This window comes from Meleagris gallopavo, chromosome Z, assembly GCF_905368555.1.
Source record: "Meleagris gallopavo chromosome Z, MGAL_WU_HG_1.1, whole genome shotgun sequence".
NCBI lineage: Eukaryota > Metazoa > Chordata > Aves > Galliformes > Phasianidae > Meleagris > Meleagris gallopavo.
In genome coordinates, this window is record NC_139435.1 from 40151731 (window position 1) to 40179201 (window position 27471).

At 38.6% G+C, this 27471-nt stretch overlaps 1 protein-coding gene across 8 annotated transcripts in view; it reads left to right on the forward strand.

Moving 5' to 3' along the window:
• NTRK2 (neurotrophic receptor tyrosine kinase 2) overlaps positions 1 to 27471 on the forward strand; it is a 204810-nt gene that overhangs the window by 38074 nt on the left and 139265 nt on the right. For 7 of the 8 annotated variants that reach the window (XR_014880318.1, XR_014880319.1, XR_014880320.1 and 4 more), the window contains exons 6-11: positions 1936 to 2072; positions 4932 to 5064; positions 6550 to 6849; positions 12093 to 12125; positions 16607 to 16707; positions 18450 to 18549. Coding sequence is in view for 5 of the 8 variants with exons in the window: in XM_085212798.1 (XP_085068924.1) it covers positions 1936 to 2072; positions 4932 to 5064; positions 6550 to 6849; positions 12093 to 12125; positions 16607 to 16707; positions 18450 to 18549 (804 nt within the window). In the remaining 3 variants the exon portion in view is untranslated. The remainder of the gene's footprint in view (positions 1 to 1935; positions 2073 to 4931; positions 5065 to 6549; positions 6850 to 12092; positions 12126 to 16606; positions 16708 to 18449; positions 18550 to 27471) is intronic. The other variant, XM_085212796.1, reaches the window with a different exon arrangement.

A 27471-nucleotide genomic window follows, 5' to 3' on the forward strand; every position in this document is an offset into this window, starting at 1 on the left:
AACGTCAATCTATCATGTATACTTTGTCCCTGGTAATGGAAGAAGGGAGCCTTACAGTCTTCATACTCTCAGGTATGGCAAAAGCAATTGGAATGTTTTTCAAAGTAGTGTGGAGGGATAATTTTATGTGGTAGATGATCTCATTACTTCTCTCCTTGTTCCTCAACCAGTGTAATTAATATCCAAATGTTCTCTAAGATTAGTTTTATTTCCTGCCATACTAGTTGACAGACACTGCTGAGATTTGAATTCACAGCAGGCGAGAGCAGATGGCTACCTTTGCTAACAGATTACTGCATCGAGACGTACACACTGTCCAGTTTTGTCTCAGTAAACTTCAACATATGATTTGTAAAGTGAACATATCAGAAGAAATTTATGACACCTGTAATGAGAATCATATTACTGCTTAAAGAAGTAAAGCAATTATTGTACACTTGTGCTGATCTTAATAGGGAAGAAAACTGCTTGGAAAACAATTAGTCTTTTTTTTGCTGTTAGTTTCTCTCATTTCATTTCTAATGAACTAATTAAACCTGAGATTTCCAATACATATAAATTCTGTTGAAGTTTAAGCAAATATATAAAAATGTTACAGTTCACACAAATAAGATTGTTAATTGTTTGTTTGGGACTTTTTACATAAGTAAAGCAGTTCCTCTTTAAACATTTATACCTACAAGTCTGTGATGAAACTACAGTACTCTAATTTAAAAGAGAAGAAAGAAAAATAAAACAAAACAAAGAGGGCCATTGTTTTAGAAAGAGAAAAGTAGTTGCAAGATCATGCATACACATCCAGCATAGCAGATAGGTTAGATTATTTGAGATCATAAACTCTGGGTAAAACTTGCCTGGAACAGCTGATGGATGCTGCCTCATAAATGAGGGCAAGGCTTTGGACAGTGTAGCAGCTCCATGGAAAAGCATAGAATGACCTAAGAAAGATCTGATGTTTTTAGCATGATGAATGATTATTTGCCTTGTAAAGACTTGTGTGACGAGTGAGTTCCTGTGTGCTAGAAGTCAGTCATGCATGGTAGAATGCTAGATACTGCTGGCATTATTTTTGAAGATGGTTGATCTATTATTATTCCTTGTGTATCACATATTATTCTTCTGGAAGTTTCCACTGCTTTGAGTACTGAAAATGGAGGTATGAAGTGTTTTATAGGTATGAGATGAAGGGGAAGTGCTGGATCTTGCAAAGTCTGTGATGTTTCCCTGGCCATCATACTGCTTTTCTGCTTTCCTGAGGGCAACAGCTAAGTCTGCTGGAGTGCCTCAAGCAGCAGCTCTATACAATAGCCAACCTGCACTTCTGAACTTCCTCTCCTTCTAGTTTGGTCTATTCAGTGTTTTGTTTCCCTCACCTCATACTTGAGTTTCACTGTATTTTCTGTGAACTTTGTATGAGAGGGAAGGCTACAATCTCTTGTGTGATACAGGGGGCTGGTGGGATTTTCGTCCTGGTGCTGTGGAGAGCAGTGAGAGCACCACAGTGCCAGTTAGATCCTGGAAAACAAGGATTCTTTTGGACCTGTAACAGAGAGGTAGATTAAATTTATTGTTTTAACAAATGAGAGGGAGAATGGTTAATTTGAAGTTAAAAACTGAAGGTAGATTCTATTTGCCCACCTGAAGCATTTTCCTTTAAAATTAGCTGAATGTTTTTCCACATGAAATAACTTTTTCTTAAGATGCAAAGTGGAGACAGAGCAGAAAAATGTTATGTAGCAGTTTAAAGATTATTGTTATTTTGTCCAGAGATGCTGTTTGTACTCCCTGACTAAACTGTGGGCAATTGACCACAGTGAATATCTAGTTTAGTGGGATGTTTTTGCCTGCACTTTTATAGTTTGTATAGAATTGAGCAGCATCTATTTCTGTCAAAAGCAAATACATATTTTTTTGTTGTTGTTGTTTCTGTCATAGACTTACCCTCAGCAAACTTAAGCAATTACAACATCACTGTGGTGGAAGGAAAGAGCATCACACTGTACTGTGATACAACTGGAGGGCCACCCCCTAATGTGTCTTGGGTGCTCACTAATCTTGTTTCAAATCATGAGGTAAGTTTCATATTCAAAAAGGTGACAATTCAGGGAGAAGAGATATCTGCTTGTGGATGGAATTAAGGTTCATGTCCAGCTTTAGTTAACTTCTTATCAAAGAGATGAAGATTAATGTTGGGATAATATTTATTTTCCAGTTCCTTTCAACCCAGGCTAACTGCTGCAGTGGTTCTGGTAAATGTCAAACATTTGCTCCTTGAGATTTGTAAATAAGAGTACTGTAATTTCTTGGATGTTATACAGTGAATAAGGGTACTAAACAAAAGTGCTTTCTCAGCACCTACAAGGAGGGAATAAATCTTACGTATCCTAATCATGAAAAAGGCTTGTGTTGCAAATTGTATTGTATTTTCAAGCTAAAACCCTGGTGACCATATTACCTATTGATTTGACAGTTTTGATTGTCGGTATTATTTTGTGTTTTGTTTCATTTTTCTTCAACAAAACAAAGCAACAATGAAGTCTTGGAAGTCAAGGTCACTAAAAGGTAATTAAAAAGTTACTAAAAAAATAGCATTTTCTTATGAAGTGTGAAGACATTCCCTCAACAAAGTCATCCAGGCAGCGGGACTTTTGTTTTTAAGATCCTTGTGTTCTGTGTTCTTGCCTTGGACTGTGTGTGCAGCAGAGACAATTTGTTCTGATGGAGATGCTGATGAGGAACAGTGTCTTCCACATACAGCTGCTGACCCCTTAAATTCCATTAATTTTCGTGGTGTAAGGCCTTCTGTTATTTACACTTCTATGGCATTGGCTTCCTACTGTTTATGAGTATGAGGCTGCCTGAAGATTCCTGGTATGTGCAAAGTGTGAGATGTGTACTTCTAAAACTGTTTCTGTAGCGTAGAAGAACCAGGACCTCTGGGACCTCTTAATCTTTGCACTCTCTGCTTTGATGTCATTATATTGGGTCTTCACAGGGTTTGACCAGTATGTCTTTCAGCTTTCATGAGTAAGAATTCTGCAGAGCTCTAGTTTTATTTTTAAATTTTCCTCTAATCTGTAAAACTACCCAAAGGCACCAGTCGTTACAAAGAACAAGAAATTAGAACCGTTTGGTGAATCTATGCCAAGCTGTGCTTTTTCTTCATCTATTTTTCTTTTTTTTAGTTATGAGCCAAAACAAATGTGGGATACTGTTCAAGAAGTGAGATCACTTCATTTTTTAACCCTCCTATCTTTGAAACGCTGTGTTCAGTTTGCTTCAAGGTTTCCAGAAATACTCTGTCCTGGCATAACTTCATGTGTGAGATTTCAGAGGGGCTCATGGCATAGGCTAGCTGCAGCTTTAGCTGTGGAACACAGTAGTCTTTGCAGTAGCGGAAGAATGAGTGCCTTTTAAACCTCATTTCTCATTTGCAACTATCCTTCCCTTTTCTGCGAGTGTTGTTTTTGTTTCATTCTTCTCACTTTCATATCTGTGTTTCTGCCTCCCTTTTCTTCACCTCCTATGTTTTCTGCCTGCTTTTTCTCTCTTTTGTGTTTTACAGAGAGAAATGTTAACAAAAATTAAAATTGTACCTTACTCCTGCAGATTTAACCACACACTCAGCTTTTAAGCTGATTTTTTTTTGCTATAGATTTCAGTCACGAATCTGTGTTTGGAACCCCTTCTGCGAATTCTCGTTTTAGCACTGCTTATCTCTAAGGGCTGCATGTGGAGAAATGTGCAGTGAGCTGCTGGCTTTTCCACTTTGCCTCACTCAGTGTCACACTGATATCAGTGGGGCATTTAACTCATAAGGGGTTAAGGTGTCACCTCAAGGTTCAGAATTCCAGTTCTGTATGCAGAACTGTTCCTTTGTGTCCCCATTGACTCCTGCTGAAAGTCACTGCTTTTACAGGTGCATTATCTGTTTGTGCAGCACTGCCATGTATGTGTACACTAAGAAAAGTACCTCAAAAGGAATTTTAAAAAATGATACTAATTACTGCTTATTCTCCAAATGTGTTTTGATTCTATTTATTTTTAAGAAAGTAGCTTTGCATTTTATGAAATATTCAAGTGTGGAAACAGTAATTATTTGGAGATCATGTGAATGACCTGGTTTAAGAAAACTTCGTCTTTAACAACTAGCTTTTGCTAGCTGCTATTTTTTTATAATACAGTCCTCTTCACTTTGTGAAGTGTATCATAGCTGCATATCTAATATGGCATTTAGGCTATAAAGGTGCTGTGAACTTTCTAAGAATCACAGTAATCAAGAGTTCTAAGAATTATAATTCTTACTTTAATTAGCCTTAATATGTAAGCACATAAAACAGTACTTGGGCAGTAGCGTGTTAGAAAGTATATCATTTCTCACAAATTGTTTTATGAGAGGAAGAAGCTTTTAAGAGAAATTTGGCAAGGGAAGGGACAAGGGAAAAGACACGAGAGCTCAGAACACAGCAGTGGAAGAAACGTCATACAAGTGCAAGGAGACCAAAGAAAGAGTAAAGCAAGAATCAAGAAGGAAGGGGGAAGAAAAAGTTCAAGGGAAGGGACATACCAGAGAAATCAGTCATGAAGTGGAAGAGAGGGATGAACAAGGCTGTGAGTGAAGAAGAAAACATTTGTCTAGAGGAGAAGAAGTGTTCAGAAAAGGCAGAATCTGGCTGGGGCAGGAAGTGGTTGAGTACAGTGTTTACTGCAGGACTGCACTTTTCAAACTTCAGCCCCTGATAGTTATAATTCTTTCTGTGTTTTATGTCTGCTGGATAGGATGCCAAGTAGCATTTTGATTCATTACAGATTGATAGAACTAAGGAGAAAGGAAGGCAAAAAAAATGCTGTTGAGTTGTGGCCAATGATTCCCTGCCTTTCCCTTGTTTCTCTAGGCATTGATACATGCATGTTTTTCTGATCATTTGTAGAGTGACACAAGTAAGAATCCTGCCTCGTTAACCATAAAGAATGTTTCATCCATGGACAGTGGACTGTGGATATCGTGTGTGGCGGAGAACATTGTGGGAGAGGTCCAAACCTCTGCAGAACTGACAGTATTCTGTACGTACCCAGGCCTCCATGCAGCTCCTGAGGCCAAACCCATTATTAACAGCTCTTTAGAGTATAAATATTTTTGGGGTGCACAAACACAAATATTTTAGGTTGCTAAAACAGGAGCACCTTTTAAGCATGTGAACTGCCTATTGCAGTTAATACTGGGAACAGCCCAGTTGCTGAATTTGTCTTCTACTCTGCGTTCTGCAAAAAATACATTTCTAAATGCTTTATCTTCAGTTAGGACAACCAGTAAACAATAGTCTGAAAGCCAAAGCATTGCCAGTGTGGGAAGGTGCATATACATACATACTATCTTAGGAATTAAGAATGTATAGGATTAACTGTAAGATGCTACAAATGTTAAAGTTTCTATTATCTACAGCAAAAACTGCTTTGTTCAGAAAATAACACACTTGAAATATTTGTACTGCCAGATGTAAATTTATTTGTCATGGCTTGAATAATGTGCTTTTTGTCAGGGCCAAAGAGTAGTAAGAAGGAATGAGATATGGAGAAACAGGCTACTTAGATTGAAGATCCCAGCCTGAATTCATTTTCTGTGAACTAGACAGCATTTTTTCACAAGTTGCAACCCTGTGTTTAATTGGAGATTGGAACAGAACTCTTTGTAGATGGCAAACTTTGCTCAGTATGTGTTCACGACAGGGAAAACTAGAAAAAAATCACTTCAAATGGTTTGTAGGTTGAAATTGGATATGTAATAGCTATGGGAAGGAACATAAACTAGAAATGTTTCAACAGTGTAAATGAGATTCTGTGCTTGGCACTGTTATGAGTGATAAAAGGGAGTGTAACTAGATGAAATTGGATGCAGTTAAGAATAAATATCAAGGAAAATTTCCCAATAGTGAAATAAAGAGCAAGGTGTTGGAATAGTCTCCTGAGAGAAACAGAACAAGTCTGTAAACTTGAGACATTTAGCAGGTTTGAATAAAGAATGAGAAAATGTGTAGTAGAAAATGGTCATTCCTGACAGAATAATCCAGGGAATTAAGTCATCTGTACTGGCTTTGATTCTGTGAGGAAAATCATCTGAAAATTTGGATTCCTGGCAGAGGATATTTCCAGTACTGCTTGCTTTGGGCCAACTTTTACATATTTTCAATGCTGTTCTGTTCTTTCAGCACTGCTCTGCACCATTTTCTTCTGCAGAGTAAAGATAAAATTGCTCTTTTCTCCTTCTCCAGAAACTGATTTTCCCACACCTGGCAGGTATGGGATCTATCTGGCATTCAGTCTTTGGATAAAGCAGTTAGTTTTTCTTTTCTGAAGAATGACTTTGTTTTGGTTGTAAGTATAGTAACCTACACAGAGCTGATGAGCTTCCTGTTTGAGTGTGCTGTGAATAGGTTTCATTCCTGCAAGTAACTTCCTGTGATACTTGTGAATGAAAAATATGACTTAAGGGAGTGGGGAAAAGATGTGTTCCAGATATTCTAATGTTCTTCACTCTTTTTTCCAATATAGTTGCACCAAATATCACATTTATTGAATCTCCAACCCCGGACCACCACTGGTGCATTCCATTCACTGTGAAAGGGAACCCTAAGCCCACATTGCAGTGGTTCTATGAAGGAGCCATATTGAATGAGTCTGAATACATCTGTACTAAAATACATGTTATCAATCAAAGTGAATACCATGGCTGCCTTCAGCTGGACAACCCAACCCACCTGAACAATGGTGCTTATACCTTACTGGCCAAGAATGAGTATGGAGAAGATGAAAAGCGGGTTGATGCTCATTTCATGTCGGTGCCTGGAGATGGTGAGTATGATTTCTTTTAATGTTAGCCATTGCAAATTGATGAGAATGTGCTTCTAGCAAGGTTTTTTTCTGTGGATGAATGTCTTTGAAATCCATTGTAAAATAATGTTTTTCTTTAACTGTGGAGGCTGTGCTACTGCTCTCTAAATTTTTCCTTTGGGTAAAAAGGAAAAACACCTTTCCTCAGTGCCAGGTGAGGCTTGAGAAAGATATCGGCTTCTCAAGCGTTTTCTCAAGCCCTAGTTCTGATCCTGGAAAGCACCGAGAGCCAGTTCAGGCACTCCACAAGTGTTCTACACTGTGTTTGAATTCAGCTAAGCAGTGTATCCAAAGACACAGGGGGGTGCCCACATAGCATCTTCTGTCTTATGGCAAAATCAGTATTGCAGTCCTCTGAGTTGATAATAACAGATTGTTTAGGACACCAGAGGGAGCTGGAGAGAAAACAAGTAACCCCGAGATAGGATGGTGGAAGTCTCAGGTCTTCACAGGCATTTAGGTGTCAAATTCTCATTCATTTCAGCTGAGGTTGAAAACCTACATGCCTAAGAATATCTGTGCTCAAAATAGTTTATGTAATTATGTGCATCTTCTGCTCTGCTTCAGCCCTCCTGAGTGGTACATGATCAGTCTCAAGATGGACTAACTCAATGAACAGCAGGGACTCCTGCCAGTGATTGATGTTCTGTGTGGTGTGATGTTTCTCCACATCTTCAAAACCATGTGTGAAGTGACTGTAAGAGAATGTAGATGTACATACAAATTTATTATTCTATCTGTAAGAACCTCTGAGCATACCAGCCACAGCAGGAGTGGAAATACAGGCATGTTTTAGTGAAAATAATTGCACGGTCATATCTGAAAATATGAGCGTGTGTGTACCTTTGGCTTTTAATCACAGAATATAAAAAGCCTTCATTTCTGAAATGGCTGTGTGTAGTGTCGATGTTATCTGACAGAAGATGTTAAATATTCAAACTCTCTCTCCGGAATTGCAGGCAGGCTAGAGACAGTAAAAATATGGTCTGTACTTAGCGTTTGCTCCTAACAACTCAGTCTGCTACAGGGCAAAAGATAGCAGGTCCTTTCCTTTCCCACCTTTAGAAAGAGAAGGTGAAGAGAGAGACGGCCTGACTCTCTTAACTTCTGCTGTCCTTAGCAGTCCTCTCTTCTTTCTTCTCTACAGTTCTTCCTTAAATAGATTCATTACAAGAACATGCCGTGATTCCAGCTACTGGCATCCTCTGATACTCTGTGCTATAACAGCTCAGTAACAGTTCACCTTCTCCATGTTCTCTGCGCAATGGAAGCTCTGTCGCGCTCTGACTATTTAAAATGAACATGGCTTCGTTTTCTTAACAGAATAACAGTTCCACTAATACACTTATAATAATTTTTCATTTTTTGTCTTCAATCCATATCCCTCTTACTGTTTCGTTTTGCTTTTATGCTTCTCCCCTGTACAATGAAGCCTTTAATATCACTAAATAGAGCAGGAGGTATCCTCCCAATTACTAACATAGTATTATTATTTGCTCCATTGTTTTCCCATTCGTAGGGAATTTAGATCTCCAAGATAATCTGTGCTGCGTTTTTCAGCATTTCCATGCTCTGTGATGGATTAAGCTTCACAAAAACAGTATGGAGGAAACTAGACTACTTATCGACAGGACGTACTTGCATTAGAAATCAGTTTATGCATGGTGGATTGCTCCAAACCAGTCTTAAAAATTAACAACAGGGGAAATTGCTAGTTAGCTTTCTCAATATTGGTCTTGTTAGAGGAGATTTTTTCTATAAGAATAATGACATTGAGCTTTCTAATATTTCACTACATTGTTGTCTCCTCTACTGAAGTTGATGTAAAAACAAAGGTTAAAAAACTGGAATTCTCCATGCATAATATCGTTATTATTATTTACTATTACTGTTTAAAGCTCTGTCAAGATTTTTCTAAAACTTTAAAATACTTTTTCAGTGCTGTCGTTACTGTGTAGTTTCTTCTTTTAGCCCACATATTGTACAATGAAGCATGAAGATTAAGGCCCACACCCTGGTATTATATTCAGTTCCACGCCTTCATGACTGAGTTAAATACCAGCCCTGATGTTTCATGGGGTGGGGCATCCTCACTGAGCTTTGAACTGATTCTCTGGTTATTGATATCACTTACAGGCAAATGAACTGTAGGTAAAAAAATAAAGTATAAAAAAAAAGTCTCATTGATAAGCTATACATCTACCTAAAATAAACATAACAAACTTTACAGTGTATTCCTGGCATCAATAGTGCACATAAAGGAGAGGGAAGCAAATACTTAACATTGTGAAGTTTGATCGTGTTAATGACATTACAGTTAATGCTATAAATTAAAATTTTGCTTTTGCTAAAGTCTGGAAGAAGAAATTTCAGGCTTTGCTACCTAGATTTTTAACTAATTTTAATCTGATAAAATTCTTGAGTTCCGGTGTAGCTGTTTCTGCAGAGGATAACTTGCTTATTTGGGAGCACAGTATGGCAAACAGTAGGCAGGAAACATTCATGTTTTATTCTGAGAGCTTTCCCAAAGTTGATCCAAACCATCTAATGAGTGCTGGAGAGATTTTTACCAATAATAATTGTTTTTAGGAAAACTTATTCATCTACCAACGCTATAATATAAAATTCAGCGGAAGGAATTCAAGTCACATAGTATCTTGTCAAAGTAAAAGGATATGTTAAATATTCCTTAGAAGTAGCATCTTGCTTGTGTGGCATAACAACAGGGTCTGTTTTGCAAAAGTATGTTTTTGGATTGAGATTTTTGCTGCTGCTTTATTTTGAAAATGTCAGTTTCATAAAGTAGCACGCAAACAAAATGCAGTTGATGTACTTCATGAAGATGAGTGAAAAGCATAAATCCCTAATAGTTTATTTACAACAACCTGTTCTAACAGAAACCAAAACAACTATGTTGTTCTTTGTTTGCCTTAAAAATAATTAATTGCATGTAAACATGCAGAATTACTGTGGTGAAGTTTAATGTTAAAGTAGCTTCAACTGATGTTTTGATGATTGAGAAGATGTGTTTTTATGTAGGCAATACTAAAGAGAAACTTGGGTTTGGTCCAGCATCTTGATTTTTGCAACTTTATTTGAAGTGAAGTATTTCGTTATATAAAAGGTATTGAATGGAGCCAATGACTTCCTAGCTTGAATGCTCCTGGCAGGAGTTAAGGGTTAAACTAGTCTGATGGCTTCAGCCCGATTCCTGTAAATAGTAACAGAAATGTTGCCATTTAACGCAGGAAACAAAGGCCTGGGAGTTTTGTCATTGTTGTTATTTTTCCTTCAGGTTACAAAAGTAAATTAGGAATACCATCTTTTATCAGATGTTTTACAGTGGAAAAAGTGAATCCACTAACTATGGAAGGAAAACCCTGATCATAAGTTGCTTGAGCACAGACAGTAGTACAGGCTGTTTTCACTTTTTACTTATTTCAGCTTATTTTTACAGCAGTTCTCATGGGATCTTTTAGGCTATGTTTCTGGATACTACGAGAGCTGCTCTGAAAGTAATGCCTCCTATTTTATCATGTTGGCCCATGACATCAGAGGCAGATGTTGATGTATGGCAGTAGAGGTTGAACCTTCCCATCAGTATTTCTTAACTTTTTGCTGTCGTGCAATGGATGGCAGCAATGGTGCAGTCTGACAGAATGACATGTGGCATAGATGTGCGTATGAAGCAAAGGTGTGTCACTAATTCCTCCATGCAGAAAGAATGGCACCCATTGATATTCATTGATGCTTGCTGAACATTTGTGGAAAGCAAGTGGATGTGAGCACAATAAGAACAGTGAGGCAATGAACAGTGTGTTTCAGCAACAGCAACAGTGGATCACCTCCACTCGTGCAGATTTTTATGAGTGTGGCATGCAGACTAATGAATGAATAGCTAATGGTGGTGACTACACTGAAGGATAGTGTTTTGTATCTCTGTCAAATAGTGTTATTGTGATATTTGTATGTCGTAGTTTCCATGGAAATTAATAGGCGGCATTACTTTCAGAGTGATCTATGTAGAATACTTTCAGATAAATTTGAAGGGAAACCCAATTATCTGCTGCCATTCTGCTAATAGTTTGCAACTCTTTGTTGTGTATTTTCAGCACAGGTTCTCACATTGTGCTGACATAAGCATAAACAACATTGTTCTAGTCATACTTGACAGTGGCTTTATGCCAGTGTAATGCCACTGGTGTGGGATTACTGCGCATTATAAGAACTTAAGTCTTTTGAAGTTTGATTCGTCTTTAGACTTTTAACCGTCTGTTTTCCAAAACAACAAAGAGTGAGTATACAGAAAAAGATGATAAGGAATCTACTACATAATCTATACTATAGATACGTAATAGACCAGGATGAATGGGTATGTTGAAATATAATACAAATACCTTTCAAAGTGTGAACCATCTAATACTATGTTAATTTCAGTGGGTGTTCTGTGCATTATGCTCACATATGTGCTTAGCCTTACATATGTGTAGTAATTAGAAAAAAACCTGAAAATTGAAACTAGTAGAATTTAGAAAAGGGTGAAATATATGGGTCCATTTGCTTCTGTGAAAGCTGGCATGTGGAAGACCTGACTCTTTTTGCACTGAGTTCTGCCTGCAGTTCAGCTATGCAGCTGTCTTCTGAATTGCATCCTTTCACGGAGTGAATGAGATGGTGATGGTTAGGTCATTGCTAACTCTAGTCCTTACCTTGACAGCTCACAGTGCTGCAACTGTAAGGCAGTTTGCTCTCATAGTGCTTATACTGCAAATTTTTTTGACCAGGTAAGAGCCAGTGATTGTAATTGTCACTGAAATCTGCTTCCTCTTAAGGTCAGGGAGATTTTTATCGATTCCCAACAAAAATAGTTATTGTTTCACCTATTCCAGGTACACACTGGGAGCATTTTGCCCAGTTGGGAAATATTTCTGCTTTTAGAAGAGCCAATGCTTTGTGCGTTAGCTGTTTCACATAAAGCTTAGCATTAACACTGGGGATAGCTATAAGATATTTTAAATGTAATCTGATAAATAGGTAGCACAATACTGATGCTGCTTTGTATTTATGTAGGTACTGGTAACTGCTATTGCAAATAATATGTCAACCTTTAAAAAACACTAAAGAAACTCTTGTTCTTCTAGCATTTGCAATCTATTTACAAAGGCTTTTTCTTTCTTTTTTTTTTTTCTCTTCTCCATGTACAGGTAGTGGCCCAATTGTGGATCCAGACGTTTATGGTATATATTTGATTTTCTTTTTCTTTTCTTTTAATGATAGAAATGTAGAAACTCAAACTACTAAAAGATTGTATGTCAAACTCAGTTAAACTGAAATGGCATGTATTACAATAGAATTCTAAAAGGTACTTTGTGTTGTTCGTTCTCCTCCTGCTTTATATTCTTTAAAATCATTGAGGGCAATATGAGATTTTACTTGTCCTGCTGCTTTTGATTCATATTAGGAAAGGCATAAACTCACCGCTACAAATGTTTGCAATTGATCCTGTAGAGTGACAACTGTCTGATGTAGCTCATAGGCATGAGATTTGGTGAGGCATTTTGAAGACGAAAAGAAGTTCATGATTTCTCCTTATATAACTTAATTTATTTTTCAGGAATGTTTCCGTACTTGTTTATCCTCCAAAAATGTACCCCTAAGTCCCACTTAAAAATGAGATTGGCACAAGTAAGTAAGTTTTCCTGTAGGCAATTTCTCTTGCATAAGCAGAGCATCAGCTCAGTGATATGAGTGAGTGCCAGAAGATTCGATGACATGGTGTTTTCACATTAGCTTTTTAGTTAGGCAAAATGTTTTAAACTGTACCTAGCGAAAGTCAGCATGCAATGTAATAGAAACTATAAGTAGAAAAACAATTAGTTAGTTTTACATAACAGTTCTGGTGATCATGAAAGTCTGTCCTAACTAACATACCCACACACCCCTTAGCTTCTAATGGGAGCTTGATCCTATTTGGAGTGCTTTTATTTGGATGAAATGGCCCATAACTCAAGTTTCCTTAAGCTGATTTAAATGTTATTGCTTTGATTCCATTCCATTCCATTAAACTTTAGCAAATGTTCAATTGAAACATCGTTTTGGCTTAAAGTGCTCAGAAATACTAAACACTTCCCCTTCTTCTCTTTGCAAAGTATTATTTTTTTGGAGGGATGCATATGGTGGTGGCAGTTGGTACAGGTTCTGACTTACTTTCTATTACATAAGGTACATACATGAAGATTGTGGTTCTGAGCTTTTTGCCTGGGTCCTAGTGCATGTGTCTGGCTCTCACCTTGCGAGCACTGTGCTTCAAATGACTTTGGTAGGCTGTGTTGAAATGTGTGCTCTGAGTTGTGCCAGTGAATCTGAGCCAGCAAGATCTTGTCCTGATGAAAGCAGTATTCCTTTTTATTTCTGGCTTTTCTCTCTGCTTTTTGAAATAGCTGTCTTTGATCTTTGCTTCAGTGACTCAGTGCTTGCTTTGAGAAACGCTTTGCAGTCTAGAGTGTTTCCCTAATTATTCTGAATTCACAAGCCCAGTTGGTGAGATTAATATATAAGGCTGGAAAGACAAGAAACTCCTTCACTTCTGCGAAGAACTAGGGCCTACGTGGTCGTCAGGGTCCCGCTGGGATTGCCTCCCCCTGGAGATGGAGCCTTTTCCATGACTCCTGTTCATATGGCTTGACCCCTGTGCTGATGTTTACTCACAGCTTGGATGGTGCTAAAAGGAAGGTTTATGGCCCACTCACTCCCTCAGGACCTGACCTTCTGTGTCCTGCACTCCCTATGAGATGGTTTCCAAAGACTTCCCATTAAGTGCTTTAAAAATACTGTGGGAAACAGATCTGGTGTGGCAGCAGCAGCCTGTGCCATGCTGTGTTTTCTTGGGGTTCTTGTCTCGGGCCTGTGACTAGTGTGGGCCTCCTGCAAAAGATGAAGAGGAGAGATGTTGTGATGCTGCATGGGGAAAGGCAGTGGAAGGCAGTGCCGCCTGCCTGGGGCTGAGCAGGAAACTGATGCCAAGCCATCTTCTTCGGCTTCTAGCTCATGTCTCCATGACATATTGCTTCTAACATGGTTACCTGAGAGACAGTGTGCCCTGAAGCACTCAACCCCAAAAGAGCTGTGCAGAATGACTCCCTGGTTCTTACTGTGGTGATCACGTCTGTGTCCCAGCTGCTTAGCACCTTGCTTATAGCGGCAGGATACTGCCAGCTCAAGATGTTGGCACAGTTATAGGTGATGCATAAGGTGCTAGGCACCAGGGAATGTGGCCCTGAAGCAATACAAGTCCCAGAGAGTGTGAGTCGAGAGGCGTGACCCTGTCTCTATCAGAATGCTATGTGTCTGTAGCAGGATTTTGTAATGAAGTGAACAAGAATTTGCTTAAGTCAGAATTGCCTGGTTTTGGCTGGATGGCTGTTGTGTGTGTTTTCCTTGCCTGGCTCACCCATTTCAAGATGACTTGAAAATCTGGCAATAATTCACAAGTAAATGCTTCACACTTATACAGTGGGAAATGGCAGTGCAACAACAGTGTACTGAAATAGCCTACATTTTCTCTTTACCATTTTAACATAAAACTGTATTCAGAGGATTCACAGGCCACACTTGAAATGCTTTGCATAGTTCTCATTAGTCCTTTAGGATATGCTTCCTAGTAGGTTAGGACAAATTTGAACATAAACAGAATGGCAAAGAGCATCAGATTTTACCTTCCGTGATTTACAGGTAAGATTAAGAGCAAAAAAAAAAAAAACAAACCAACCAACCAACCAACCAAAAAAAAAACAAAAAACCAAAACTCTCTTGAAAATTTGTGTTATAGAGACTAGTGAAGGCTCTAAATATTTGTTTTATTTATTGGTCTTGTTGTAAAGCTACTATAAGTACGGGCTTGGTCAAAATTATCTTAATGAAGACATGGAGCAGCTAATGGTACAGGAAGCCCAGTCTCATAAGCTGAGATGCTTGTTACAAAGAGGTTTCTGCCCTAGTGGAGAGCCTGTGCACTGCCTACAAATGAATAAAACAGAAGTCTCCTCCTTTGCTGTCACAAAACACGTTGTAAGAGGCTGGTTCTTGCACAGTTCCCTGTCTCAGAGGCTTGGTTGCTTGTGCAGGTGAGCCGTTTGGACAGGGTTATGCTGCCTATGCAGCAGTTAGGAATGCTGTTTGTTTGCCTTTCATTAGTATTTTGACCTCATCGTCAAGGAAGCTGCAGACATAGATGCAGCGCTGAGTTGGAGAGTTCAACTGGTAAAGGACCAGGAAATTAAATTTTGTTTCCCATGAAACTCTATAGACTTAATATGTATTTTGACTTGAAAAAATCCTATCCTTCGGCATGTGTGGTGTAGAGCCAGAGCAAACTACGTGAGCTGATTAGACAACCTGACTGTACTGACTGTAGCACTGGTGGCGGTGTGGGTTCACATCCAAAAAAATCTGCAGCCTGCTGAGTGTTTTGCAGACAGAAAATGTGTTTGTGCATGCATGAAGATCAAAAACCTGGTGCAGCTTGTTGCTAGCATTGCCAGCTGAGCTCTCCAAAATGGCCTTGGGAGCTAAAGAAGACAAATACTACCAAGGCGCAGCCCTCCCTTCCTCCTCATGCTAAGTAGCAAGGGTTAGTGCCTCTGCGGCTAGTGAAAGCTGTGCCTCTGCACTTTGCATTTTTCATATTCACAGCTATGATTTCATCTGTAGGCTCATGGAACTGTTTTTAATCAAAATGTACAAAGAAATACACAATTAATTGCTAATTTAAATTACAATGCTGGAGGTGCATTAGTAATAGATGGGGTTATTGCCCTTGTTTCTTTCATCTGCACACACTGCAGTCATAAAATTGAAACATTATGTATATTTCCAGATGTAATCTTAAAATATGTTCTGTATTTTAATGTATGCATCTCTAAGTAAGTATGAATAGTATTTAATTATTTTTATCTCATTGGAATAAATTTGACGGAAAATTATGGACTGTAAACATATTTGTTTCATTTTTAAATAATTATAAATAATTGAAGTCTGTTCATTCTTTTGATGGAATAGATTCAAATGCACACCTCTAGATCTGTCAGTCGTAATACTTTGATAAATCAAATTTCTTCATACTGTTTCAGGCATATAATTCTTTAAAGGTTTATCTGTATGACAGTTTGTCAAGCTAGACTGTAACCCTTGTGCACTCAATAATATTTTTAATTACTTTTTAAACTAAGAAAAACTGCTATTTCACATTTGATAGTTATAAATGAGCTAAAAAGCCATGCTGAGTTCATCTCAGCTAGACAGAAGTCCCCACGCTAATTTCTAAGACAGTCCTATATTTGGCTGAATACAAAGCTGGAGAAGTTCAGTGTAGAGGGCAGTCTTTCATTTTTAATGGGAAGTCAGAAACGCATAAAAATAGCTTTATGAATGGAGTTCTTATTTAACTCGAGGTTTTCCAGTAGAGAGATGATGGCATAGACTGCTTCTCTGTAAAGCTGCAGAGAGAGCAAGCTTCTGTTTTCAAGTCTGTCAGTCACAACACATTTGTTTAAAGTTGTCTGTGACAGCGATCTCCCCCAAAGTGTACCAGATACAAAAGCAAGTATGTATTGAGATGTGCTATTGACCTTACTGTGTTGCAGAGCTGAAATAATAGACAACTCTTTCCTCTCTGAAGTTAAGAAATAATAAAAGCAACCCTTTTCCCCCCTTTCTTAAGAGTATGAAACCACGCCTAATGATCTTGGAGACACCACAAATAACAGTAATCAAATCACTTCTCCGGATGTTTCCAACAAAGAGAATGAAGATAGCATCACTGTAAGTATATACATTGTTTCCTGATCTCTAATTTTGGCAGACTTTCTGTATACAACCAATGAAATTGTGGAGATTGTAATAGGACCCTATGCTACTAGAAACCAGAGCTATTACCACATGATGACCCAAAATCAGAAAAAAGAAAACATTACAGCAGTGTCCCCCACTCTGACCCTCATCCCCACTTTTGAAAGAGTGAATTACTTCCCAAGTGAAATTGCTATTTAATTTGTTTCATGCTCTTCTGAGCAACTAAGTGTGAAATTTTAGGCCAAGACTCTGCTTCTAATTTAAGCCAAAGAGAGCAACTTTTTATTTACAAAACAAAGACATCCAAGGCAATTTAAAAATTGTTGTTTGAATACCAGTCCTTCAGCTTCTCCTCAGGAGAGGTCATGCTGTCATGAACTTTCAGACACTTACCTTTGTCTCTAAAATGTGATTTTATCTTTTTTTTTTTTTTTTTTTTTTTTTAATAAGAACACTTGTATTTGACTTCAGCACATGCAGCTGTGTTGGTGGGTCTCCTCTCTTGTATCCTTGCATCTCATGCTGTCCTCCTGAGCTGCTAGAGAAGAGCAGCAGGTGAACAGCCAACACTAGTCACCCTGCACAGTAGCAGGCTCAGGGAGCCACCTGTGATCTGGGGATAGGCAGGAAAGGAAGGTCTGCCGGCTGGTGTTGTCTCAGTAAATGCTTCATGGTGATAGACTGCGCTGAAATACTGGGAGGATCTCAGGCACTCTTATCTCCTCTGAGAGTAGAACCACTGAGTGACTGATACTGGAAGGGACTTCTGAAAATTGTCTGTTTTCCTAACCCACAGGCTCAAACTGGGGCTGGCAACAGCAGTTGCAGGTCTCTGTTTTTATATCTCCATGGTTGGAGGTTCCACTTGGGCAATCTGTGGTAGTGTTCAACCACTCTCACAGTAAATCACAGAATCATAGAATGGTTTGGGCTTGAAGGGATCTTTATAATTATCTAGTTCCAACCCCATTCCTATAGGCAGGAACACCTCCCTCTAGACCAGATCATACAAGGCCCCATCCAGCCTGGCCTTGAATGCATTCAGGGAGGGAGCATCCACAACCTCACTGGCCAACCTCTTCCAGTGTTTCACTATCCTCACAGTAACAAATTTCTACAAATTTCTTCTTATTATCTAGTCTAAATCTACTCTTTTTCAGTTTAAAACCATTCTTTTTGTCCTGCCGCTACCTACTTTTATAAGAAGTCCCTCTCTAGTTTTTCTGTAGGCCCATTTCAGGTATTGGAAGGCTGCTGTAAGGTCTTCTTGGACATTCTCTTCTCCAGGCTGAAGAGCCCCAGCTCTCTCAGCTTGTTCATGCAGGGCAGGTGCTCCAGCCCTCTGATCATCTTCATTCTTCCTCCTCCTCCAGCAGCTCCTTGTCCTTCCTATGCTAGGGCTTCAAAACTGGATGCAGCTTTTTTCTGGCGTTTTACTTTTTTCCTTTCCTGTAACATGCCACTCTGTGTCCCTTTCCTGCCTTGAACATGTAGAATGTTGAAAAGGTGGTTCTCAGAAGTTTTCTGAATCTTTAGTCTCCATAGGGTGGAAGAAACCTCAACAAGTAATGTTTTCTGTTGTTTTTGATCTGAGTGCAAATATCTCCTGTTTGAAATGAATCTCTTAATAACTGGGTTAATAAAGATGAATGTCTTTGAAGATAGTTCATGAGAGCAAAACAAATAGACCTGTTTGTGTCCTCTTTTTATAGGTGTACGTTGTGGTGGGAATTGCAGCACTGGTGTGCACTGGCTTAGTAATAATGCTCATTATTCTGAAGTTTGGAAGACACTCTAAGTTTGGGATGAAAGGTAAGCAGTGTTGTTTTTTATGCCTTCCATAATAGCTGTGGATTGTATAAGCTTACACATTAAGCTTCTGCACCTAGAACAGTTGAGATAACCAAATGAATGGCCATCACAATTAGTGTCTCATTCATTCATCAGGTAAGTAAAGGCAAAGACAGATGCAGGTGGGAATACAGAATTTTGGATAAAGCTGTTCTACTCTTTTTTTCTTATGACTAATACCATTTCTTTCCATTCTACTGAATAGCCACGTACAACACCTCCTGGAATAAAATATTGAGTCAGTGTAGGGAGGAAGAATGTAGGAAATTTATTTTGATATGACTTAGATTACAAATATTTGATGAGAATCTATGCTGTATAAAAGCGTACTGCAAATGTTGCCTTAAGGTAATAGATGTGAAGAAAAACAATGGCAAGAGTAGAAGGTGCATTTGCAGTGCCTGCTGTTTTACAGGACTGTCTGACGGATGCATTTTTGTGAGCTTCTGTGTGAATATTGGTAAGTGGCAGCTGGAGAGGATGGCAAGTGGTCAAGTCCTTTTTTGAGGGAGACATCTCAGCTCTTCCATTACTCATTTTTTTAATTTTACAGCTTTATGGAAGGATGTGTAACATGGGTGTACAAAGGGCTATAACTCCATTACTGTATTATTTTACTGATCTCATCAAACATAATTTGGAGATATTGGTAGAACTATAATCCAAAAAAAAAAAAAAAAAAGAGGAAGAAATAAAAGAAAAATGAGGACTAAATGTTTCTTTGCTGCACACAATAGAGATTAACTTTTATTCTTAGGATGTGTAGTTGAGGGTCTAAGGAGGGAGAGGTAACTAGACTTTTGTTAGGCTCCTGTTAACCATATGTTCTTTCTCTCAGTACTGCTTATGATATAGTACCACAAGGATGCAAACTTTAGCGACTGGCTTATCCTTGGCAATACTCTTTTCAGAGATAGCTACTGTATATTTGGTGTTTCTATATTCTACTTAGAGAAGAGCTCCTGGAGAAGATGAGGTTTGAGCAGAGCAGAAGTTTAGATGGTTCAGGGATGGTAACCTTTTCCATCACCTCTTTTTGTTGTCGTCTTTTGGTAACATTAGAAGAGAACAGTCATTGTAAAATATCCTGAAAAACAACATTGAGCCTGTGGCTCATGGTCTTGGCCAGATACTATAAAAAACTTACAACAACTGAACAAATGTTAAATGTAAATTTTATTTTTGTACAGAGCTTTCAGAATTGCAAATAGAAAGCAAGTTAGTGGAAGCTGAATGAGAGTGGTGATTGGCAGCATCTAACGTTAGCTCTTTAAAGCCAAATGTTTTTTACATTTTCCAAAATTTGCACATAATCTCACGTAATTGGAGAAATTAGGAAGTAAACTGTACCCTGAGGGTGAATGTGCAAAGATTTATTTTGTCTGATAAGAAACTTAATTACCTTTTTGGGAGCACTCAATATGGCAGCCATGTTTTGGTATTCTTGAGTAGAACTTTTTGCACAAAAATAAGTCTTAGATGATCAGTAAGTTTGACTTCAGTGGTTCTTTTGTTGCAGTTTGATTATGTAGGTCATATTTTAATAGGGATTTCTGGATAATAACTGTGAAATTATGAGAAGGCAGCAACCTCGTGTGTGGAGTTTATTTTATTCTCTAAATATAACCAGTGATGATTACCAAGAGCAGTAATATGAGTTCACAGTTCACATACATTCCTTCAGAAACAAATCACAGGCATAGTATGTGTGGCAATTGTGAAATGTCACTGTGAGCTACAAATAACTGTTAAATGTTTCATTAGAAAAGAATGACCTTCCATTTTCTGTGATGTGAACCTCAAACTCCTCCAGAGTTTGCATTCACACCTGAACTCCTAAGTATAGCTCTATCCATGACACTGCATCCCAGATACACTCTCGTAATTAATATAATCAGTATGTTTACTATATTAAGGCAATACTTAACGGCCTGAGATCATATTTTGATAAGTCAGATCCAGCATAATAATATTACCTCCTCTGAAAAGTCTGCTGCATAAATATATGTTGGTAATTAATACAACCTGAGGTACTTGACTATAAGTTAAATAATGCAAAGGTGAAGAGAATTTTTTTACGTTAAATTTTGATCAGTATAATGTGAAGTTCTGGGGAAAAAAAAGGATCAGATCTGTGAAATCCTTGAGCCCCTGATAGCTTCGAATTCAGTGACAGCAAAATTTTTTCCAACTTTGCATATAGACATAGTTTCATATTTGGTGCTGTGGGGTAATGGGGAAAATAAAATATCCAGATTGCCTTGGAAAATAGCTATTTAATTTTTTTTTTAAATCTCATCAAATATTCCCCAAAATTTGAATGCACGTTTTGCACTCATAAAAGGCAGTTCTTCATTATTCTGTTGCTTTATGGACGTGCAATACTGTCACCTCAGACACCTCATCATTAAAGATCTCTCCACTCTTCCTTAGGAAGTACTTAAGGAAAAAAAAAACCAACAAAAACACTAATACCCAGTAACTGGATCAATCAGACTGGCATTCAGTGGTGTTTTTGATTTAGCCTTATACATGAAAAGAGGGAAAAAATATTCTATTAAGATTAGACAAAAGTATGCAAATAGGCACCACTACTTTATGTATTGCAGAAAATACCTTTGTATAAGGGATAAAATTTTCATCCCATTTGGGTTCATGGAAGGCATCTGCATCATATTAAATACTTTGTTTTATACATCATATTTTTTAGGCTTGTTTATCTTACTTTTTTTCACGGGTATGATCTGTCCCCTACTTGCACTGTCCTTCCTGAATAATTTCTGTGCTTCTGTGCTTGAAAATGGTTGGAGTTTGAGACTGATGGGTATCTAATCTCTTCAGAAGGAGATGTGGCATGAGTGGTTGTTGTCTGAACTACAGTGCATAACAGCTGGCTGTACCTGAAAGCTCTGTGCTGAGCAGCCATAGAGTGCCATAGAGCCAACCTGCCTCCCCTTGCCTTCTTCCAGTAACTACCTGAGCAGAAATGAATCTAGTTTATGTGATAAGGAGCCCCATGTCTCTGCAGACTTCCAGTCCATTGGCTGTTCTGATCAACCTCTTAACAAGATGTATGGAAGAGCTGTAAAAAGAGCTAAAAATAACCTCTCTTTTGCTTTTCTATATTGTCTATCTAAGATGAGAGGACAGCTTAGAATATGTTCATTTCACTCAGTTACCTTTCCAAAACTGTAGTAGCAGAAAAAGACAAAAAGCAAATCATTTCACTTGTTCACTACCAATAATAATACCGAAGTATTTTGTTTGCATTTGTTCTGGATTCTAGCTGGAGCTGGGTTGCACCATATGAGGAAGTTTTTCGAATATTTGTGTGCTTCTTTTCACTTGTATTCCAGAACCTGGGGAGATAGCAGGTTCTGATGATTGATTTCAGGAACTGTATTAGTTTAGGGTTCGTCTGCAATATGTGCAAGAGCAGATTTAAAATATGATTAGTATGAAAAAATACACTGGTCTGTGAATGGTGTGCTAGACTTCCAGATAGCACTGAAAAATTCATCAGGGTAACTGGTGAAACCTGGATATCTCTTTTTTTCTCTGCTTATGTACATTTTAAGCACCTTTTTATATGGAGTCCGTTGAAAACTGCTTTGTGTGGAGCTTTTGGTTGCTTCAGTCTGGAGGTGAGGCTTTTAGGCTTTTGCAAGATGCTGCAGCATGAATGTTGAATGGTTCAGTTAATTTCTTAAATGTATTCATTAGGATTTGTGGGTTACTCTCATAAAACACCTTGGCTTACTTGCCTGCTGGAGGATGTGAAAGTTCTTATGGTGGGAATTCTCTGAAGTCTGCCAGGATGTCTCTATATCAATTTTTTGTGTATGTCTGACTCTATCTAACCAGCTTATGAAACTGAAAAATAACAAGGGAACAAGAGGGCAGGAGGCAGCTTGTGATCTGCCTGAGAGAATTAATGAAAGAATTATTCTGGTCCTGTTTTATTCTACTTCTCCTGCTGAAAAAATGGCTGTAAATAAACAGCTAGTTGCAAAATAACCAACTTTATGTTTTGCGAATGTTAATACAGCACAGATGTAAGCATGGAGGAAACTGATGTCGGATAGATCGGTGGATAAAGTTTGATACAGCATAATTAAAAGGATGAAAACATTTTTACTAATTTGAACCATAGTAAACTGTAGCATGGGGTGTCTATATTCCAGCAGAAGGGCAATATACATAGCACTTCTTTTACTTGCTAGATGCACTGGAAGTGGATGGCTGCAGACCAGAGTGTTACTGCAACTGCTTTATTGTTATGATAGACAGTTTCTGTACATTTTACCAAAGCCAGAAAGGAGGAAAAACTCACCCCTCACTAAAGCTGCCCCTTTTCTCATAAGAAAGTAACAAATTGAATCTGACAGAAGTAGAGGGAAGCATATGTGTACTTAATCCCACTGGGGCTAGAGGGTTTTTCGAATGTTTGTATGAAGCTTCTGTCTGTATTTGGAGCCTTGTGCAGCAGTGCGAAGGAAGGGAACAAACAGAGTCTGAAATTCCCATCACACTTAGCCTGTGCTAGCTGTCTTCTCATGTCTATGAGCTTGAAGGTCACGCTTTGAATGATGTTTCTTCTTCCTTGATCTCTTTCTGAACTGCCTACCACGTCCTAAATGGAACTGCTGTCTGTGAATGATTTGCCCCTTTTGTGATCTTTATAGGCTGTGCAGCTCAGGGTACAGAAATTTGGCTTTCTTTGACCAGACATCAAGTGGGTTGATTCAAAGAATGAAGCAGTATTCCTTTAGGGACAAACAACCCCAAAATAGTACCTTTCCTTCAAGACTTTGCTAGCTGCTTGTAATTACTTTTGTGTGTATAGCTTGGAGTATCAGTCGGAATGCCATGCATTTTCACCAAGCTGGTTAAAAGTTGGAAAGAAACACATAGATTTTGCCTAACAAGGTCAAAACTAAATTTTACCCTACTTCCAGATAGCTTCATCTCTCGAGTGATTTCAGTATCTTTTGTTCTAGCCCAGTAAGTTCCTTGAAAACTTCTTTCTTAAAAGATACTAGTTGTCCCAATACAAGCACCTTCATAATGATAGATTTCTTTTTCTTCTTCTATGTATCATTTACTGTATTGCTTTGGCTTGTAAACTTCCACTATATTTTGAGCACTGGTACAAAAGACACTGTAGGAGAAGGCAGACTGAAACTCCTCTTCAGATGTAGCAGATTTCTCAACTCTTATAATATTGTAGTTTAGGTGAGAAACTCAGAACAATGGTATGTAGCCTCCTTACTGAGTAACATTTTCATTCTGTACTTGTGATAACCACTTCTGACAGAATGTCTCAATAATGCTTTCAAGTCTTGAATCCTCATTTACCCAATTGTATTTATGTAGAAGAGACAGGTTAGAAAAAAGATGGAAAGAGAACAATCCAGTCCAGTTTCCAGAGGTCTACCTTGTATCAGTTGAAGCTTATAGTAATAAGCCCTAAAACAAAGCTTGATCAAGGTAGTAGCAAAAGCAAAGAGTCAGACCTTAGGGTGTAAATTGCAGAGAGCTGACCTACATTCAGCCTATGTCCATGCTGCATTCTTCCAGTTTCTTAAGTGCAATGCCTGAACACTTACATGATTTTAAGAACTTTTGTCCGCACGCTGTTTTAAGAACGCGCTACTTGTGAGAGCAAATAGTGGTCTAGCCCTTAAGGAGTTTTAGAAAGAAAGGACACTGCATGTAGGAAAAAAATATGAAGATGAGTGCAATGGGAAGTAGGAGAGAATGTGGGTAATAATAATTGTTTATCTGTAACTAGAGTGAGAGCAAGTACAAAAATAGGTTGAAGGAAGTACTTTGATATGGTGAAGGAAGGAGGAAGAAAGAGAAGGAACAAAGAATAGCAGTGTCAGCTTTTTTAATTTTTTTATTTTTATTTCTATTTGAAGTGGCGTAGTTATCCAATGCTTTAAGTACCATGTACTACAAAATCATGGACAAATGCTGAGACTAGATGATGCTAGGAAGTTAGGTGCTAAAAAACAACAGTTGTGAAACAACACAGGTGGGAATGTGAATAGTAGGTAAATAGAAGGTACTCGTTCTATTTAGGTAAAAATTATATTCTTTATATCTCTGTCTCCAGCTAGCAAACTGTTTAATTTGGAAGGGGCTTCTGGCAGAGGTACTGTTTGAGCAGTTGTTCTGTTGCTCCTGCAGTCTGGTCCACTTCATGTTGACACTCAGCACAGCTGGCATTGACAATCACTCTGAGTAGTACTCAGTCCAACACCTTCATGCTCAAAGCAGAGTGAGCTACAGCAGGGTGCTCTGGGCTGTGTACAGCCAGGATTGGAGATCTGCAAGTATGGAGACTTTACAGCGTCCCTGGGTAAACTGTACCAGTGTTCAATTACACTTACAGCACATTTTTTTTCCCTTGTGTTTAAAGTAGAATGTAGCATTTACTTACAGTAAAATGACATCTTTTTCATGAGAATTATGTGATTCAGGTATGTGAATTTCAGCTGAGTAACACCACTGGAGATTACAAGTATATGTTACCCAGGACTTTGCTCCACTGCTTTTACAATACCTGGGAGATTTTATGTGAGTTTCCACATGTTTGCATTTCTCAGCTTTCAAAGGTTGATGTAGGATTCCTGCTATGGTCAAACTGCATTAATTTTTGTTTCAGACTCTAAGTTAGAACTCTTTTTTTTCTTTTTTTTTTTTTTTCCTGAAGTTGGGAATCCCTGCGCTTGTCCCGAATAGTAGACAATGTTCTAATTACCTGGTTCATAATTATGTGTTTTTAAATGCCTGTCTGTACTAGCTACTTATGAATTCTGTTAGCAGATGCTGAGCGCAGTTGGAGTGCCTTTTTTGTTTCATTCCTGTAAAAGCTTTTGGTATTGTGTTTCACACCACAGGGAAAGATTCACCATGAGCTCAGAAACTGTTTTGCACAGCGCATTCTGCTGTGGCTCTCTCTACAGCTGCTATTGTTCTGCTTCCTGCAGCGGAGCTATGTCCTTTAAAGTAGCGTGGATGAAATTAGGAAAAAATCAGTCTCATTTAAGTATCTTCCAGGTCAGTGTGTGTCTAGAAGAGCCACAGCAGCAAAAGCTGCTCAGAGAATGCATACAATTTTTCAAGTTTTCTTATAATTACTCAAAATTTCTCCAGGTTGGACAAACTACTTGTTCTTTCTTGTCTGATCTTGCAAGAAAACACAAGAGTAACTTTTTATCAATAGCTTTCCTTAATGCATCTGATAGTGCTTTTGTCTCATTTGTATATTCTCATATGCTCTTCGAAAATAAGTATTTGGAAAAAGCATTAAAAAATAGATTTTTCTTTTTGCAAGATTCATAACACTTCTTTTTCAGAATGAACACGAAATGCTGTAAAAACATTGTAGCAATGCTGTTGCTGCTTAGGAAAAGATTGAGAAGTATAAAATTTAAGAGAAAAATACAGACAAAAGGTAACCAAGCTAGTTCATAATCTAGCAAAAAGAACACTATTTTTGTTTCAGTTCTGCGCAAAAGTTCAAATAAGATTGTTTTATTTGAATGAATGGGTCCTTTTCATATCTCTTTTTCACACACATATGCCCACCCACCAACATAAACCCATACACGTTTGTCATTTCCAAGGATATCTACAGGCTTGGAGCAGCTTTGTGTTTTCTTGACACAGCCTTAGCACTGCAACCTGTGAATTCTCCAAGGTGTTTTCTTTATGGGTAGCTGAACACACATTCTCTAACTGACTCATAGTTGCTGGCAGTTCTCTTACCGAAGATATGGTACCTCCCTTGTGCTTCCTCACTTGCGTGACGTAAGTATGCCTCCCTGCATAGGTTTTAACCTTTTGCATTTATTTATATCTGAGTCTGTGGCTGTATTCAGTCAGCAGCATAGATGATATTCCACTCTTAGGATCAGAAAAATACATGATGCCTTTTCTCTCCATAAATGAGTAGAAATGGTATTGCCTGTTTTTATGTAGATTCTAGGCTGCTCCCAAAGCCATAAATAAAAGTTAGAATTGCCTTTTTAAACAAGAGTGTCTCATAGAATCATGGAATCATAGGGGCTAGAAGGAACCTCTGGAGATCAACAATCCAACCCCCTGATTAAGCAGGTTCCTGCAGTAAGTTGCACAAGAAAACATCCAGGCAAGTTTTGAATATTTTGAGGAGTCTCCACAGCCTCTCTGGGAAGTCTGTTCCAGTGCTCTGTCACCTTGACAGTAAAGAAGTTTTTTCTTATGTTCATGAAGAATGTCCTGCATTCCAGTTTGTGTCCATTGTCACTTGTCCTGTCACTGGACACATCTAGCAGTCTGGCCCTATCCTCTTGACACCCACCCTTCAGATATTTATAAACACTGGTAAGATCCCCCTTCGGTCTCTCTAGGCTGAACAGTCCCACCTCTCTCAACCATTCCCGAGGAGGGGAATACTCCATCTCTCTCATTTCTTTGTGGTCCTCCACTGGACTCTCTTCAGCAGTTCCCTGACTTTCTTGAACTGGGCAGCCCAGAATATGACACGGTACTCCAGATGTGGACTCACTGTGGCAGAGCAGAGGAGGGAGATCGCCTCCCTCGCCCTGCTGGCATGCTCTTTCTAATGCACCTCAGGATACCACTGGCCTTCTTGGCCACAGGGGGACACTGCTGCCAACTTGTTGTCCACCAGGATGCTCAGGTCCCTCTTTGCAGAGTTTCTTTCCAGCAAGTCAGTCCCTAACCTGTATTGGTGCATATGGTTATTCCCTTCCAGAGTAGCACTTGCTCTTGTTGAACCTCCTAAGGTTCCTCTATGCCCAGCCCTCCAGTCTTTCCAGGTCTCACTGAATGGCCTTCTTGTGTGTCAGCCACTCCTCCCAGCTTCGC